Source organism: Cucurbita maxima, unplaced genomic scaffold (genome assembly GCF_002738345.1).
Source record: "Cucurbita maxima cultivar Rimu unplaced genomic scaffold, Cmax_1.0 Cma_Scf00013, whole genome shotgun sequence".
NCBI classification, from domain to species: domain Eukaryota; kingdom Viridiplantae; phylum Streptophyta; class Magnoliopsida; order Cucurbitales; family Cucurbitaceae; genus Cucurbita; species Cucurbita maxima.
Window position 1 is genome coordinate 1386753 of NW_019272029.1, and position 14460 is coordinate 1401212.

Below are 14460 nucleotides of genomic sequence, written 5' to 3' on the forward strand. Positions count from 1 at the left end.
TTTTTTTTTTTTTTTTTTTAAAATCAAAAGAAAGTCTATTTAGAGAGGAGAAAGTAAAATTTATTCGTAAATTGAAATTAAAATTCCCGAATTAATTTGATTTTTTATTCCTTTAAACTTAAAGGTAAATAATTTGGATTTTATTTTCAGTTAAAAGAAATAGGTTAAATCTTATTTGCATTAATACGGAAAAGAAAAAACAAAAAAAAGGGAAAATCGGGGGAAAGAGACGGAGGCTTTGTGAAGTGCGGGCTTAAGTCTCTGTTCGCGTAAAAACGAGTCACCCTCGGCCAGACCTCTGAAATCTCTCTGCCGCCGCCGCCGCCCGCCGCCGCCGTCGCTGCGGCTCTGGTTCTCTGTCGTAATCTCGTCACTGGCGGAGCAAGCATCATGAAGTTTCAATTAGAGGATGTCACAGTCTACTTCCCTTACGATCACATTTACCCCGAGCAGTACGCTTACATGCTTGAGCTGAAGCGAGCTCTCGACGCCAAGGGCCATTGTCTTCTCGAAATGCCCACAGGCACTGGAAAAACCATTGCCCTCCTTTCCCTCATCACCAGCTACGTCCTCTCCAAGCCCCAAAACCCCGTCAAGCTCATCTACTGCACTCGCACTGTCCACGAAATGGAGAAGACCCTCGCCGAGCTCAGATTGCTCCATGATTACCAGGTTCAGCAGGTTGGCCCTCGCGCTCAGATCTTGGCTGTGGGGCTTTCTTCCAGGAAGAATCTGTGTGTCAATCCGGCTGTTTTGGCTTCGGAGAATCGGGATTCTGTCGATGCTGGTTGCCGCAAGCTGACGGCGAGTTGGGTTAGGGCCATGGCGGCCGAGAATCCCAATGTGCCCACTTGTGAATTCTTTGAGCAGTATGAAAAGGCGGGTTCCAGTGCGGTGTTGCCGCCGGGGGTTTATACGCTGCAGGTACTGGTTGAATTGAGATTATGACTTTCACGAAATTTAGAATTCCCAATCTTTTTTTTTCCCTAATCCCCAACGGTGGCCTAAATTGTGTAGCAGATACTAAGTAATTAAACACTTACGCAGTCTTTTACCTTTATAGTGTAAAGACGAATTGTTTCTTAAATCATTTATATGTACTAGGTTATATTGACAAAATTCCTCTAATATTCATTTCTATAGATGAAAATCATTTATGCCTTGACTAGTTAATTCATGCAATTTCCTCGCTGAATTTATAGGATCTGAGAGCTTTTGGGACAAAGAAGGGTTGGTGTCCTTACTTCTTGGCACGGCATATGGTACAGTTTGCAAATGTGGTAGTATATAGTTATCAATACTTGCTTGATCCCAAAGTAGCTAGCATTATATCCAAGGAAATGCAGCGAGAATCTGTTGTAGTGTTTGATGAGGCGCACAATATTGATAACGTGTGTATCGAAGCCCTTAGTGTTAGTGTGAGGAGGCAGACTATTGAAGGTGCCAGAAGAAATCTCAATAAGATGCGTCAGGAGATTGAGAGGTATAATCAGATACTAAGTTGCTTTCTCTTAATCTCATGCCATATCTAGAAAGGCCATGGTTCATTTGTTTTTAATGTTCTTATTGAGAAATTAATGTCTGGGTGTTTAGGTGTTTCTGTTACTTTTGAATTGAAATTTAATCAGTATTTTCCTTGATATGGTAGGAAGGTTTAAGGAAACTGATGCAGGTAGACTGCGTGCGGAATATAACAGGCTGGTAGATGGTTTGGCACAAAGAGGAAACCTACCTAGTATGTTTTACATTATTGTATTTGTGTAACAAGATTGCATGATTTTTTTTTGGATGATCTTTTCCTGGGATAATATCCTAACTTTCTTTAATTTTGTTATGCAGTTTCGGATACGTGGCTCTCTAACCCTGCTCTTCCAGATGATATTTTGAAGGAGGCCGTGCCAGGAAATATACGGCGAGCTGAACACTTTATACATGTGTTGCGGAGATTGGTTCAGTATCTTGAAGGACGTTTGGACACTGAAAATGTTGAGAAGGAAGGGATTGTAACTTTTGTTAGCTCTATTGGTTCTCAGGCTGGAATTGACCAAAAAACCCTGAAGTTTTGTTATGATCGTCTCTACTCCCTCATGCTGACACTTGAAATTACCGACACTGATGAGTTCTTGCACGTACAGACCATATGCGACTTTGCAACACTCGTTGGGACATATGCACGAGGTTTCTCAATTATAATTGAGCCTGTTGATGAGAGAATGCCGCATATTCCTGACCCTGTACTGCAGGTTAGTTTATATCTGCCTTAATTCTCATATATATGTGTGTGTGTGTGTGTACTTCTTGAATACCTTTTGTAGTATGGAATTTGGATGCTAAAAGTTTTGATCTTAAGTTTAGATGATCCCTTGATGGTGGAGAGGTGTTTAAGTTGGACCCCTTCACAGATTGGTACATGATTTTTGTCTCTAAATACGGTTCTGATCTTAAAGTGCGGATGCTTCATATATTAGGAGAATACACACAACTTTTGCAACTCTTTTTCTCTGGGCTGGATGCTCTCTCTTCTTCTCCTATTTCAATATCGAGACTTTCCAGAAGAAGTACTAATAAAAAAGAAAAAAAGAGAGGAAAAAGAAAATCATAGAATCATTCAAAACAAGGAACGATCCTCGGGGGAATTGCTTGAGCCTTCTCCTTTTTTTTTTCTTCCACTTTTATCCCGTTGGAGAAGTTTTTTGGTAACTCCAAGGATGAGCTCTCCTTTTGCACCTTCTATTTAATCAATGAAATTGTTTCCTATCCAAAATAAAGAAAAAAAAGTAAAAAGAAATCCTAAAGAAGTAAGCATCTATCTTTGTTCTCTAGTTGAATAGCCCCTAGCTCATGCATGTTTCCATTGAATGAAATCTAAAATTGAACTTTATAGTTTTTTTTCAGTAATTATGTCCATTGTTTAAACTAAATTATTTATTAAATGTTCCTTATTTTCTCCTCAGCTTAGCTGTCATGATGCCTCACTTGCTATTAAGCCTGTGTTTGAACGATTTCAATCAGTTGTGATTACATCTGGTACTCTGAGCCCAATTGATCTCTACCCTCGTTTGCTCAATTTTAATCCTGTTGTTAGCAGAAGTTTTACAATGTCCCTGACCAGAGACTGCATATGTCCAATGGTTCTCACTCGTGGCAGGTGTGTGGTTCTGTTGAAATACATTACCCATTTGTTCTATATATTATTATTAAAGTTTGATTATTATTCTTCTTTAGTAAAACGTAGGATCTTCTATGCTGAACATAGTTTGTTTTGTTGCAATAGCGACCAACTTCCAGTAAGTACTAAATTTGATATGAGAAGCGATCTTGGTGTGGTAAGGAATTACGGTAGGCTCTTGCTCGAGATGGTTTCAGCAGTTCCTGATGGGATAGTATGTTTCTTCGTCAGTTACTCATATATGGATGGGATTGTAAATAGTTGGAATGAAACTGGCATACTAAAGGTGACGATTACTCATGTTTGGCTTGGTAACAGCTTTTTAGTGGGAATTAGTCTTAACATGATCCACCCCGATCGTAACTAAACGGTTGAACTCATTTCCTCAGGAAATAATGCAGCATAAACTTGTGTTCATTGAGACCCAAGATGTGGTGGAGACTACCCTGGCTCTTGACAATTACCGCAAGGCTTGTGATTGTGGGAGAGGTGCTGTATTTTTTTCCGTAGCCAGGTATCCTATTCCTCTGTCAATGCTCCCCCTATTTTTTCCTTTTGTTTTTTAGTTACCAGAATAGTGTGGTTAAAGGGGGTTGTCTTATCCCTTTCATACAAGTACAACGGTGAGATCCCACATCGGTTGGATAGGGGAATGAAGCATTTCTTATAAGGGTGTGGAAACCTCTCCCTAGTAGACGTGTTCTAAAACCTTGAGGGAAAGCCCTTAAAGGGAGTTCGGTCCAAGGTATTGACTTTCCTATGTAAAACCCGATACGTAGTGAATTTGACATTGCGAATTTTAATCTTCCAAAGAGAGGAGAAAGCCAAGGCAATATGAGGGAGAGGAGTTTCATAAAGTGTTAAAAAACGAATGGCATAAGAATTCCCCAAAACGATTAGGAGTCCAAACTCTAAAGTCCTTCCCCAAACGCACACATATAGGTCACGAAGGATAGAAAAAAGGCCATTGCTTTCGTCCTCTCTCTTATCAAAAAGAGGACGACAAAAGCCTAAAGAAAGTGAAAAGGAGGAATTTGAGGAAGACAGGATAAGTCACCAAATGTTACTTCATATCTGAAAGGTGGTATAGACGTGGAAACAAAGCACATAGGGGAGAACCCCCACCCCCACATTCCTCTCAAAAACAAATTTTTGAGCCCTCTACAAAACATGTCATAATATTTCCTAAGCTGGGAGAAGAAAGGGAATCGAGAAGAGATAGCTAAATAGAGGTTCTGTGTAGACTGATGATTTATTTTCTTCATTGTCAATATAACTTTTTGATAGCATTTTGCTTGGACACCGTTTAAAAAAGAAATGAAGATGTTCCGGCTACAATTGTTAGATATTTTTTTTGGGTGTTTTGGTTATATAAAATAAAACAATAGATTCTTCAATGGTATAAAAAAAACCATAGATATTTGATGTAATTTTTGTTGGCCTTTCTTCGTGCAAATTTCTTTTCCGCTTAATATCTATGGTTTATGTGATCTTTGTACCAAATGGAATAATTTTTTTGTAATCTTTCTTGCTTGGGAGACTATCCTCCCCTTTTGGTGATTTCATACCATCTCTAAAATTATTGGATTCCTTCGGGAAAAAAGCTTTTAAATAACTTCACAGAGATGGAGATTAAGAGGAGTGATCAAATGTAATTTGGAATTGATCTATGTTTATGCAGGGGGAAGGTTGCCGAAGGTATAGATTTTGATCGACATTATGGACGATTGGTGATAATGTTTGGTGTTCCTTTCCAGTACACATTAAGCAAGTGAGTTTCATCTTGTGACTTTCTAATGAGAAGCTTGTGGGGCAAAAATATGATTAATCAATGTAAAGCATTTTTCTGTTTCTAAATTTAGATTTATCAAGACCATGGTTTTTTATCCTTACAAGAACAGAATCTTGTGTGCACATGAATTTTTTTTAATTGAAAATTGAGTGTATTCCTTTCTTTTTGGGTGGGTAGGCTGTCCTGGGGCGAGGATAATGGCGTGGTCCTTTTTGTTTCGACTTGGTTATTTCTGACTGTGTATATAATGATTTTGTTTTCAGAATTTTGCTTGCTCGGCTGGAGTATTTACGCGAGACATTTCAAATTAAGGAAGGGGATTTTTTAACTTTTGATGCTTTGGTATGGGAAACTTACTCTTCTAACTATCCGTTGAAGCTCTTTTTGGTGTATGGTGGAAATAATTGGTTCTGACAATTTGAGCAGAGACAAGCTGCGCAATGTGTTGGTCGAGTTATCCGGTCGAAGGCTGACTACGGGATGATGATATTTGCTGATAAAAGGTTTGATTTTTACTTCATAGCTAGTTTCAATTAATTCCTCGTTTACAGAACATATTTTCAGTTATTACTCCAAGAGTTCACAAATCACAAGTTACTGATTCATTGGTTCGCATGGATCTTAATTAAATGTACGAGTTTGTTCATACTGATTCAACTGTACAGCATCATTTTAACTTTCCAAGTTGTAAACCATGTGAGGTAAAGTGCAATAGAGGATATCATATGAATGACGTTGGTACATGAATAAATAAAGCTATCTATAATGATAATTTATAAATAAAATAATTATACAGAATGCTGAAGAAACAATCATCGATTTTTAAGATAACTGTAAACCACATGGATTTGGAAGGTGTTCAAAAAATACCATGATATTTGCAATTTATTAGTACAAAATATATTGAAAAAAAATGTCTTGAAACTGTGATTTTTTTTGGTCTTTGCAAGATTTTATCTTTTTTTTTTACCGTTGTGCAGGTATAGCCGTCATGACAAGCGCTCTAAATTGCCTGGATGGATATTGTCACATTTACGTGATGCACACTTGAATTTGAGCACAGACATGGCACTGCACATAGCACGGGAGGTTCGTTATTCGTTACCGTCCTTGTCCTAGATATTGACAAATTTTCTATCATACACATCTACAAATGTTTGGCATTCAAATCAATTCATTCGTGTTCTAAGGATGCTGAATAATTTGAGTTGCCAAATTTTTGGCATTTTGAGCTCGCAGTTGGAAGCAAAGTTTGGGTTAATTATCTTAAATGCATCTTCTATAAGATCTTAGCTTCCAAATGATTAAGAATGTCTGAGCATTTTCAGTTTCTACATTAACGAAAAAATAATCGAATCGAAACAAAATCTGTGGGTGCAGTTCCTTAGGAAGATGGCACAACCCTATGATAAGGCAGGGAGCAGTGGTAGAAAGACCTTGTTGTCCCAAGAAGACTTAGAAAAGATGTCTGAAGCCAACATGAATGAGATGTTATATTAGTAATCTTAACACTGCAAATGGACTCTTTCTTAGTTCAGAGTGCTGTTTTACATTCATCTTGAATCCTACTTACCAAGTTCGTCTGATTCATCGGCTCGACAATTTGGTTCGATAGTTTGGAAAAGAAATTCCCTTCCGGGATTCTGCCGACGAGGAAAGAACTCAAATTTGAATGATGCCTGATTGTGGAATTGAAAAGGGCTGATAACCTTTCTGAATGAAGAAATCCAGAAGAAATTTTGATCAAGAAACTTATAGAAGTATATATATAGAAACGATCTCTTGTTCTCTTTTAACTTGCAGCGTTACTCATTTTTTTTTGGTTAACCACTCTGTTTATCTTTCAAGATTATGGTTGCTTTAGTTTCTTAATACAAACTTTAGCTGTTTGGCTGGGCTTGTTCCTGTTATTGACATTTTGATGCCTGTGGTACTTTTAACTAATAAAGCAGGTCGAAGCAGTAGAGTTTCTAGTTCGGGAATCGATGGAATGAAGTTACAAGTAAGAGTTCTTCATTCGAACCTATTCTAATCGTTTTTGTTGTAAATCTTTATAACTCAAGCTAACTTTTGCTAGGTTGTGAATCCAATCTAAACTAATTCATAAAATTGGGTTCAGTTCGGCTCGGTTCGTTACATTCTATCGAGTTCAATTAAATTCATTTTTGATATAGGTTCTATCATTCATGGACTATGTTGCATGTAGAGATATCCATTTAACGTACTTTGAATAGGACGGAGAATCATAGTTATTCTAGTCTATAGTAAGTTAAATAGTTTTTAAAGCCCCCAAATTCGAAGGCTAGAAAGAGTAGATTGGTGCAAGAGAATATTTATTTAGAGTTTAACGTTCTTCGTAGAAAGAACAGATAGAACAATGGTGCCTAACACCAAAGTTTTAAACTAAAACAACGCCTTCTGTGATAGTAATAGCTTTCCCTCGCAGCAGAACGCTCTCTTTCTGCTCGTCTAGATGGACGTTCAGTATTCCACTTCTAGGTGATGCCTAGCCATACAGAAAGAACGAAAGAACAGTTAAATGAACTGGCTAGAGAGAGAGAGAGAGAGAGAGTACCATATAAGCCACAAAATCAGAGAGAGTACCATATATGCCACAAAATCAGATTTTCCCAACTTTTTGGCCCAGTAGACTGCCAAAGCACAATGAGCCCTACCACATACAGCTTCCTGGACACGCAACACACGGTATATAAGAACGTGGTAGCGTTTGAGGTGTCTTGGGGCATTGTTAGGAATCACGACCCTCCACAATAGTATGATATTGTCCATTTTGAGTATAAGCTCTCGTAGCTTTGCTTTTGGGCTTCCCAAAAAGTTTCATACCAATGAAGATGTATTCCTTATAAACTCATAATCATTTCCTAAATTAGTCAACGTGGACTCCCTCCAAACAATTCTCAACCGACACAAGAATTTGAAGAGTTTGAAGAGTTAATACCTCATTGATCCCAGATTTTGGGCAGAACATACGTGTATAAAAATCAAATTTTGACTCAGCCGAGGGAGAGGGTGCTCCAGTTATGATTATCCCACTTCCGGGACACTTCTTTATCTCATCAAAGTTTGGTTCAAAATCTATTACATCTTTTGCTGAAGGAAGAACAACCTGCAAAATGTTGTATAAGTACTGATTGTTCTGGTTGTGTATTATGAAGTAGATATTGAGATGGGGATGAGCAATATGAAGCACTTCACCAAGAAATTATCGAAATTCTTTGAGACAATCATCTTTATGTCGATCATAGAATCAACACTCAATGCTTTGGAGATTATAGAAGCATTAGTAGAATCGACTTCAATCGGCGGAATAGTTGGAAATTCGAATTCAATAAGGTAACTTTCGTGTGCTTCATCCTTATGAACGTTTGGAACTCGAAGTGGCTTGACCTCTGGAACCCTTTTAGTGGTTAGATTTCCCGAAAGCGTTGAAAACTCGATAGTGTCTGAATTTACTAAACCATATGAGAAGAGTGCATGTGCTGCTGCTAGTGTGGCATGACCACACATCTCAATCTGGAAAAACTTGTGTAATCAGTACTTAGAGCATTACGTTAAAAAATAGTTGATAGTGAAACGAAAGAGGAAAAGGAAAACCTGAGTGATTGGAGAGAACCATCTGAGGCTAAACTTGGAGGGCTTCAGTGAATCATTGGTTTGTTCTTTCTGGTTTATGCGAATCAAATAGCACGTTATTGAGATATTGAACTCAGCTGCCAAAGCTTGCATCCATTCATCTTCTTTTTCCTCCTCTAATATACAAACCGCTGCTGGATTTCCCTTAAAAGGAGAATCAGTGAACGCATCAACCTGTTTAATTACAAAGCTCAAAGATCAATTCTTATTCAGAATCCACACGAGAGAAAGAGACGGTAAGGTAAAATACCACAAAATATTTGATGGCTTGTTTAGCAGCCATAGGGAGACAAGAAGAAGTTTTTTGTTCTTATATTATATCTCCTTAATCGTCTATTTATTGAGTAGAAATATTCATTTAAGGAAAAAAAAAAAAAAAAAAAAATCTTAATATTACTTAAATTTTTTTTATAAAAAATAATCCATTTAATTTGACGCCCAAAAAAAAAAAATCTCAATATTTTTTTTAAGGTTAAAAAATATCACTTAATTTTTTTTTTTTTTTAAAAAAAATATTCTTACTATTATATAAACAGAATCGTTTTTTATAATTATTTATTTTTCTACTTATTTTTTTTTTTATTCCTTTTACTTTTGTTCGTCTTTTTATTTTTAAAGCATTTGTTCTTGTTCGTGTATTATTTTCATTTTTTTCACTCGAATTTTAGAATGAAATCTCCATTCAAAACGTACACAAATTTATATAAAAAAAGCAAATTACATAGATCAAGATAGATATTTGGAAAATATATAGACTAAAATAATAATAAAAAAAAAATACAGAAACAAAAATAAATATTTTGAAATTGTAAAAATCAAAAGGACGGTAACTAAAAGTACATGGATCAAAAAAGAAATTTATTTTTGCAGAATAACAAAATCCGTCATTAGTTGATGAAACTTTTGACCTTTTAAGTTTTTTTTTAAATACTTTAAAAATTCAAAGATACTCTTAAGAGGAAATATTAATATATATATATATATATATTTTAATCTTAAACAAATAATTATAATATTTTTCATATTTAAGAGTATTTTTTTTTATTAATTTATATTTAATTAAGAAAGGCATTTTCACAACCTATGCCATTTTACATGATATTCTAAAAGTTCTCTTTATTTCAATCATTTTTTGGTGTATTTGTGGATATTAAAATATAATATATATTTTTTTCACTACCTTAAAAAAAAACATATAATATGTATTTTGGTCCTTATTCTTTGGTTCGTTTAAATCCTTATAATTTATGAAGCATATTACTTCACTTCTAAAAAGTTACCGCTTTCTTTCATTTTCATTTTTTTTTCACTAAGAATATTAAAATAACATTTTATTCACTAAATTTCTTACCATTAACTATAAATTTATTGCAAATAAAATATATGTTCAAATTTGATTAATAGAATATAATGGTAATTTTTCTTTTTTAAATTACATAGATTAAAATAGATTATGGACTAACATAAATAAAAATGGAATCCATAGAGACCAAAATAAATATTTTAAAACTATAAACATTACAATGAAAAATAACATTAAAAAAAATGAATTTAAATAAATGAAAATTTTATTGGATTAAGTTTAAATAAATGAAAATTTTTACCGACTGAGTTGAATTAAGTTGAACTGAACCGATTTGAATTTTTTTGTTAATTTTAAATGGTAAATTTTTTATTATGATATAATTTTTATTTTTATTCAATTTCATAATTTTGTAATTTTTCAAAATGTATATTCAAACTAAATCTGTAAATTTTAATTAAATGTTTGAAAATAAATAAATAGATGTTTTTCAAACTATTATTTTACTCTTATTAAATCAAAAAATTGAATAAACAAATAACCCAACCCAACCTGGTGAGATTGAATTGAGTTTATTATGGTTTATTATTTAATAAATATTATTTGAGTTTAAAAAATTTACCACAGGAATGAATAATTAAATTGGGTGGAGTCTAAAAAAATTAAATTATTCAAATTAATATTTAAATATAGAAATGTTGAAATTAATATTTCAAATATTAGATATATTAAATATAAAAGATACAAATATAATTAGTATACCTACATTAAATTTTAAAAGAATTAGTGTGTATTAAAAAATATATATTTGAATTATAAATTCATACAAAAATATGATTTAAATAAAATTTTATATTTTAATATATTATATATTCAAATATATCTCACCCTGAGGTATATAATGCACTTCTTCTCAAAATAAGAATTTTTTTTAGAGTTCTATTAGATTGTATTTTCCGACCCAAATAAGAATTCTTTTTAGAGCTCTATTTGATTGCATTTTTCGACCCTAACAATGAGATCCGTGTATTAACACATCCTATGTCTATCATGTTTATCCAATAAAAGTAAAGACCTCGAGTACAAATGATAATGCTAACAGAAAATACCAATAAATAATATCAGGTTAGTCGGTTTTCTCTAGTTTTCTCCGATATAAGTCATTTGAAAGCAGCTTAGATTGTCTTATTTCAAAAGAGGGGAGTTCTTACATAAACAATCACAACTCAAAATTCCAAGTCTAGGTGGGAGTTCATTTTAAATTTGAGGAAGGGCTAAAGAAAACATCATCCAAATTCAAAGGCTAGTAGAAGTTGTTCTTAGAAAGGAAAGACATAACGATGGTGGTATGTCTAACACCCAAAAGCTTCAAACTAAAACAATACCTTCCATGATAGTAATAGCTTTCCCTCGCAACAGAACTCTCTTTTTCTGCTCGTCTAGATGGATATTCAATATTCCACTTCTAGGTGATGCCTACCCATAAACAAAGAACAAAAGAAAATTTAACTGAACTGAACTGGCTATAGAGAGAGAGAGAGAGAGAGAGAGAGAGAGAGAGAGAGAGAGAGGGCAGAGAAAGAGAGAGTACCATATAAGCCACAAAATCAGATTTTCCCAACTTTTTGGCCCAATAGACTGCCAAGGAACAATGTGCACTACCACATACAGGGTCCTGAACATGCAACACAGGCATAATAAGACGTAATCTATAAAGAGTTTCGTAATCCAACCCACTTCTAAGCCGCCAAACAACATGGAAAACATCATTATTTGCATTTCAGATTCCAAGACTTCAATTTTGCGCATAATAAGAGAGGATTAGCATGGCTAATGTCATGTATTTCCTTCACAATTTCTACACTCTAAACCATTATAACATCGGGGAAGATTGAAGATTTAATACCTCGTTGATCCCATATTTGGGGCAGAAGAATCGGCTATAAAAATCAAACTTTGAATCACCAAGGGGTGCTCCAGTTATGATTACCCCAGTTCCTGGACACTTTCGTATCTCATCAAAGTTAGGTTCAAAATCTATTACTTCTTTTTCTGAAGGAAGAACAACCTGCAAAATATTGCAATATTGCATAAGTTAAATGGTTCAAGTTAAATAGAGTTGATGGCAGAAAATCAAGGACAATCGAAAATCAAACCAATTGGAGGGCTTACCAAGATATTATCCAAATTCTTTGAGACAGTCATCCTTATGTCAATCATAGAAGCAACATTCAATGCTTTGGAGACTGAAGAAACATCAGCAGAATCAACTTCAATCGACGAGATCGCTGGAAAATCCAATTCAATAAAGTAACTCTCATGTGCTTCACCGTTATGGACATTGGAAACCCCAATTGGCTTGACCTCCGGAACCCTTTTAGCAGTTAGTTTTCCTGAAAGCGTTGAAAACTCAATAATGTCTGAATTTACTAAACCAGTTGAGAAGAGTGTGTGTGCAGCCGCCAATGTTGCATGACCACAGAGGTCAACCTGGAAAAAGATGCCTAATCAACAAGATTTACAGCAACAAAAGAATAATATTACCTTCATTGAACTATGCAGACCAAAAAAAAAAAAAAAAACACCATGAACAAAACAAAGAGTAAAGCAATTAGTATTTGCTGCGTGATAAAATAGAAACTAATGTTAAGATAATGGCCGCATCCCATCAATTTTTGTATAATCCAACGAAAGGAGAAATAGATTATACAATAAGGAAAGAATTTAAGAATATTAGATTTGTTAAATTACAAGTTTAATCATGAACTTTTAGAGTTATGTTTATTTAGTCTTTGTACAAAGTTATCTAGTAGGGTTTAAGCCATTACTAACTCCATCAGTTATCTAATAGGTTCAAGCAATTGGTCACATGAACGACAAAATTCAGACAGAGAACCAATCAAATAAAAGTAAAAGTTCAAGGGGCCTATCAAAATCCTCCTACAGTATAAAGACTAAATGAATGGAACTTCAAATGTTAAAAAAATCTTCAATACAGGGATTAAATTCACAAACCTCATCAAACTTATAATTGAACCTGCCAATTTTTTCCCCATTTTATCCCTTTGAAATGGATATGGTCTTCATCAGAAAGCAATTACTTGGTAAAAAAATAAAAATATGATTGCTGCTACAAATAGCAATTCAAATCAGTTTTCAGTTCTAGATGTATTTTTCTCTAATTTTCACAATACTCGAAGCGTCAAGGTCAATTTCCATCTAAAACGAAAGCAGCAGACGCAATTTTTTGTTTCATAACTTCAATCAAACAAAATCAGAGCAATTGTTCAAAACAGTCGACATTGAAACGAAAGGGGAAAAGAAAAACCTCAGTAACAGGAGTGAACCATCTGAGGCCAAACTTGGGCGGCTTGAGCGAACCATCGGTTTCTTCTTCCTCGTTTATGCGAACCAAATAACTCGTCTCTGAGATATTGAACTCAGCGGCCAAATCCTGCAGCCATTTATCATCTTTTTCTTCCTCTAATAGACAAACAGCCGCCGGATTTCCCTTGAAGGGAGTGTCAGTGAACGCATCAACCTGTTTGATTACAAAAACGAAAATCAGTTCTCAGTCAGAATAGGAATGAGAGAAAGAGATGGTTAAGGTGAAATACCACGAAGTACTTGACAGGTTTCTTCGGCATTGTGGAGGAAGGGAGAGAAGAAGAGTGAGAACTGTGATTGTTGCAGAGAGAAGAGTTAATGAAGGCGAAGACGAACGAGGAAGAAAGTCGAGAGCCGCCTCCATTCCGTCACTGCTTACGAAAATTTTAAAAAACACACAAATCTTCATTTGTCAATTCTCATTTGAATTATTTATTTGGGTCGTTTTTTTATTATTTAAAAGGGATACTTATTTTCCTCGTATATCAAATATTCTTAATTTTTATAATAATTAATTGTAGAACATATTTGATAGATTGGCTAATTTAACCCAAGACCCCGACCATAAATTAACTCAAGACCTAACCATATTTTATAGATTGGCTAAGTTAACCAAGACCCGACCATAAATTTCGAGCCTATGAACTAAATCATATCTAGACCCGACCACAATTCGAGCCTATGAACTAAACCAATTTTTTTTGTTGTAACCCAACTCAAATCATATGTTTTGGGTTAGATAGTCCAGACCCAACCATAAAGTTCGAGCCATGAACAAAAAAAGAAATCTAACTCAACTCAAACTATATGTTTTTTTGGGTTAGATAGTCCGGACCCAACCACAAAGTTCGAGTCCATGAACAAAAAAAGAAATCTAACCCAACTCAAACTATATGTGTTGGGTTAGATAGTCGAGACCCAACCAAAGAGCTTATTATGAACTAAATCAATTTTTTCACAAAAATTCCAAAAAAAAAAAAAAAAATTCCTATATAATTCTAAATCATATCATTCCCACCTAATTTTTTTTTTTTTTTTTTTTTTTTTTTTTTTTTTATAACAATAGATATGCTAATTTTTATAATATATTTTTGTAGGACAAAGTTGGAAGGAGAGGAATATTCTTTGAGCATTGTTTAAAAGTAAAATATACAT

General features: G+C 34.4%; 3 protein-coding genes across 3 annotated transcripts; 1 reads left to right on the forward strand and 2 right to left on the reverse strand.

Moving 5' to 3' along the window:
• The first annotated feature begins 199 nt into the window (after nucleotides 1–199).
• On the forward strand, nucleotides 200–6877 carry LOC111488815 (DNA repair helicase XPD). The gene is made up of 12 exons (XM_023136729.1): nucleotides 200–924; nucleotides 1203–1483; nucleotides 1653–1735; nucleotides 1840–2243; nucleotides 2955–3148; nucleotides 3275–3455; nucleotides 3559–3683; nucleotides 4851–4940; nucleotides 5225–5303; nucleotides 5388–5464; nucleotides 5942–6050; nucleotides 6342–6877. Exons 1-12 carry the CDS (start codon nucleotides 391–393, stop codon nucleotides 6459–6461), a joined length of 2277 nt encoding a protein of 758 aa, XP_022992497.1. The 5' UTR covers nucleotides 200–390; the 3' UTR covers nucleotides 6462–6877.
• Nucleotides 6878–7270: 393 nt separating this feature from the next.
• On the reverse strand, nucleotides 7271–8948 carry LOC111488832 (uncharacterized isomerase BH0283-like). Its single transcript, XM_023136769.1, has 6 exons — nucleotides 8866–8948; nucleotides 8577–8789; nucleotides 8178–8495; nucleotides 7921–8088; nucleotides 7566–7649; nucleotides 7271–7467 (listed from the first exon to the last, which is right to left on the reverse strand). Exons 1-6 carry the CDS (start codon nucleotides 8896–8898, stop codon nucleotides 7360–7362), a joined length of 924 nt encoding a protein of 307 aa, XP_022992537.1. The 5' UTR covers nucleotides 8899–8948; the 3' UTR covers nucleotides 7271–7359.
• A 2130-nt stretch (nucleotides 8949–11078) lies between these two features.
• LOC111488833 (uncharacterized isomerase BH0283-like) lies at nucleotides 11079–13693 on the reverse strand. Its single transcript, XM_023136770.1, has 6 exons — nucleotides 13536–13693; nucleotides 13247–13459; nucleotides 12091–12408; nucleotides 11825–11986; nucleotides 11510–11593; nucleotides 11079–11394 (listed from the first exon to the last, which is right to left on the reverse strand). The coding sequence occupies exons 1-6, from the start codon at nucleotides 13563–13565 to the stop codon at nucleotides 11287–11289; spliced, it is 915 nt and encodes a 304-aa protein (XP_022992538.1). The 5' UTR covers nucleotides 13566–13693; the 3' UTR covers nucleotides 11079–11286.
• Nucleotides 13694–14460: the final 767 nt, after the last annotated feature.

Coding starts and splice junctions, on each gene's coding strand:
- LOC111488832 (XM_023136769.1), bottom strand. CDS start 8,898: ATGGCTGCTAAACAAGCCATCAAATATTTTGTG. Junction 8,790..8,865: donor AAGCCATCAAATATTTTGTG/GTATTTTACCTT, acceptor GTAATTAAACAG/GTTGATGCGTTCACTGATTC. Junction 8,496..8,576: donor GGTTCTCTCCAATCACTCAG/GTTTTCCTTTTC, acceptor AAGTTTTTCCAG/ATTGAGATGTGTGGTCATGC.
- LOC111488815 (XM_023136729.1), top strand. CDS start 391: ATGAAGTTTCAATTAGAGGATGTCACAGTCTACTTCCCTTACGATCAC. Junction 925..1,202: donor CGGGGGTTTATACGCTGCAG/GTACTGGTTGAA, acceptor CTGAATTTATAG/GATCTGAGAGCTTTTGGGAC. Junction 3,684..4,850: donor GTATTTTTTTCCGTAGCCAG/GTATCCTATTCC, acceptor ATGTTTATGCAG/GGGGAAGGTTGCCGAAGGTA.
- LOC111488833 (XM_023136770.1), bottom strand. CDS start 13,565: ATGCCGAAGAAACCTGTCAAGTACTTCGTG. Junction 13,460..13,535: donor AACCTGTCAAGTACTTCGTG/GTATTTCACCTT, acceptor GTAATCAAACAG/GTTGATGCGTTCACTGACAC. Junction 11,594..11,824: donor CCAAATATGGGATCAACGAG/GTATTAAATCTT, acceptor TTGCATGTTCAG/GACCCTGTATGTGGTAGTGC.